This window comes from Copadichromis virginalis, linkage group LG13 (genome assembly GCF_057382275.1).
Source record: "Copadichromis virginalis isolate Kocher_CV1m ecotype Utaka linkage group LG13, C_Virginalis_male_GT1.1, whole genome shotgun sequence".
NCBI classification, from domain to species: Eukaryota; Metazoa; Chordata; class Actinopteri; order Cichliformes; family Cichlidae; genus Copadichromis; species Copadichromis virginalis.
In genome coordinates, this window is record NC_140630.1 from 27,106,103 (window position 1) to 27,109,043 (window position 2,941).

Here is a 2,941-nt window from a genome sequence, read left to right on the forward strand (position 1 = left end):
GGGACCTTTAACAGACTGAACAAGATTAAAAGAGTTTACTAAGTCCATGAAGTTCTTAACCAGTGGCTTCCCTGGGCAACAGATGTGAAAATTAAAATCACCGAGCAGCAGGATCTGGTCGTACCATGATGCACAGTCAGCAAGAAAGTCCGAAAACTCGTATTAAAAATCCTTATTATTTCTAGGAGGCCGGTAAACTATCGCATACAGCAACGAAGGCGAGTGGCTTAGTTCACTAGTTCACACAAAGTCCAAAACTGGTGTAGCGTGTTGGTGAGGATAGCTGCCTAAAATCAAAGTGTGCTTTAAAAACAACAGCTAACCCCCTTCTACCACCAGAAGCTCTCGGGGCGCTAAAATAAGCACAGCCAGCCGGCAGAAAAGGCACTTAACTCACCAGGTGAAGTCCAAGTTTCAGTCAGACGGAGGAAACCCAACGCATGGGAAGAAAAGAAATCCTTCAAAATGAAAGTTTTGTTTGCCACCGATCTGGCATTTATTAAACCCAACCTGAGGGGAGCTGGGTCATAGACTTCTGTGGGAGCAACTACCCAATCCACCGGTCGAAAGGTTTGATTGATCCGCTCCCCGCCAACGCAGATGTCGACGGGAAGGATTTAAGAGGGCTCCTCTCGATAGAGCCGACAACGGGAACCAACCAGGAGTCCACAGAGTCCAGAGCAAGCGATGGCACCAGGAGTCATGGAAAAGATTGACGAATGGAGTGAAGATCGTGGGGAAGGTAAGAAATCCAGATTCTCAGCTTAACGAGGCGACGTCCACGGGGACCCCGTATCCTGCGTCGCTTCCACATAGCTGGTGGCGTTGGAATGGCACAACACCGGCACGATGGTATTGCTTCCAGATAGGGAGGCAAAGAACCCTGGCTTCATCAAGCTGAACTAAAACTTTGGTGGATGAACCTGTTTTCAATAACGTCAGGTGATCATAAGACAGCGTGGAACTGACATCTTGCACAACGTTGGCTAAAAATAATAAAATGAGACAAATAAGAAAGAGCGGTAGACGGTGTGCCAAACACACAGGTGCCACCTTTACTTCAATCAGTTCATCAAATAAAATCAGTCATTGATCGACTCAGTTTGACTGACAGGACATATGATCAGAGGTGAAGAGTTGTTACCACCCTGATTCAGATAGGGACTGAAGTATGGGTGGAGTTTGTGAGTGAAGGAGCAGCCAGTAAAGGAGTAGATCAGAGCTCCAGTACCTACATCATAAAAGGAGACCAGACCCTCCTCATAATCCACAAACACCCCCACCTTCTCAGGGCCAGAATAAAGACAGAGACGGAATGAAGGCCCTGCACAGGCTCTGTATTCATTTCCATTCCTCAGCACTACAGTCCAGAGACCATACTGAGGTCTCAGCATAACATTTCCCTTCCTGTTGATCGACTCTCTGGCCACTCCCAAGTCCCAGTCAGTCTTTCCTTTAACCTGAACCTCAAAGTAAAATCTGCCTGAAGAGAAACTCTGCGCTCCTAAAACACAAACACAAGCAGAAAATCTCTCTGGGTTGTCTGGAACATTCATCCTCACATCGCCACAGTATACTTGCTTCCCATCATCAGACAGGATGAGATTAGGATACGCTGTATCAGGATCCAGAGTCACATCCACTGCATACTGCTGGACCGTCTTCAGCTCAGCCTCAAACAGCTTCTTCAAGTCTTTCCTGAGTGTCTCCTCCAGCTGAGCCACAGCTCTCACCACAGTCCCCTCATATGATGGTGGATGGACTCTGACCTCTGTCCAGTCCTTGGTGGGTGGAGCAGCTTTCAGGGACGAGAAGCTTTGGAGGAGGTGGAGGTGGTCTTCAGAGTGTAAGAGCTGCTCCACCTCAAAGCTTCTCTTCATCAGCTCAGAGACTTCCCGTTCCAGATCTTTGATGAGACCTTCAGCCTGTTTCTCTGTAGTTTCCTGTTTGTCTTCGATCTCCTTTTTGAGCTCCTTCAGGCGTCTCTCAACAGACTCCTTCAGAGCAGTGAGGACCTGAACACCTTCTGCTTTCTGTCTGTCTGCAGCACCTTTACTCGTCTTCACTGACTCTTTGATCTCTTGAATTTTCAGTTGTCTCTTCTGGATCATCTGCTGAATCACAGCCTCTGTCTTCCCCAGCTCTGCCTTCTTTCCTTCATATTCTTCTCTCAGAGGAACAAACTCGTGGTTCTTGTGCTCTAAAACAGAGCAGAGCATGCAGACACATGTCTGGTCGGTCTTACAGAACAACTCCAGAGGTTTTTCATGCTTCTTACACATCTTGTCTTCCAGGTTCTCCACTGCATTAATCAGCTGATGTCCTCTCAGAGCTTTCTTTGTCAGATGAGGCTCCAGGTGAGTCTGACAGTAGGAAGTCTGACACACCAGGCAGGACTTCAGGGCCTTCAGTCTGGTTCCAGTACAGACGTCACAGTGAACTTCTCCTGGTTTAGCAGCTTGTTGCTCTGAGCTGCTGCTGCTGGCTTTCTGCTGAGCTTCACGTCTGAACTGAGCAACCATCTCAGAGAACAAAGTGTTGATGTCTAGTTCGGGTCGTCTCTTGAACACTCTGTTACACATAGGACATTTATGTCTGCCATTAGTGTTCCAGTGCTGAGTGATGCAGTTTTTGCAGAAGTTGTGTCCACATGGTGTGCTGACTGGATCAGTGAACACATCCAGACAGATGGAGCACAGAAACTGATCTTCAGATTGCAGGTTACTGGCAGCAGCCATTCTGAGGGAGAAGGAAAAGAAAAATACGTTTTAATTTAATTGCATGTTTAAGAAGAAAGAAAAAGGAGTGTGTCAGTCTTTTAATCGTTTTGAGTTATTGCTGTGATGAGCAGATGAAGCACTTTAACCCTCTGAATTAACAAACCTCCAGGTGAGAGTGAAAAATGTGGAAATCACCAGAATGATGCCATTTGTCAAGGCCA

At 47.0% G+C, this 2,941-nt stretch overlaps 1 protein-coding gene across 1 annotated transcript; it reads right to left on the reverse strand.

Moving 5' to 3' along the window:
• Positions 1 to 563: 563 nt before the first annotated feature.
• LOC146695858 (E3 ubiquitin-protein ligase TRIM21-like) lies at positions 564 to 2,738 on the reverse strand. Its single transcript, XM_085476748.1, has one exon. The coding sequence runs from the start codon at positions 2,736 to 2,738 to the stop codon at positions 1,083 to 1,085; it is 1,656 nt and encodes a 551-aa protein (XP_085332874.1). The 3' UTR covers positions 564 to 1,082.
• Between the last annotated feature and the right edge of the window lie 203 nt (positions 2,739 to 2,941).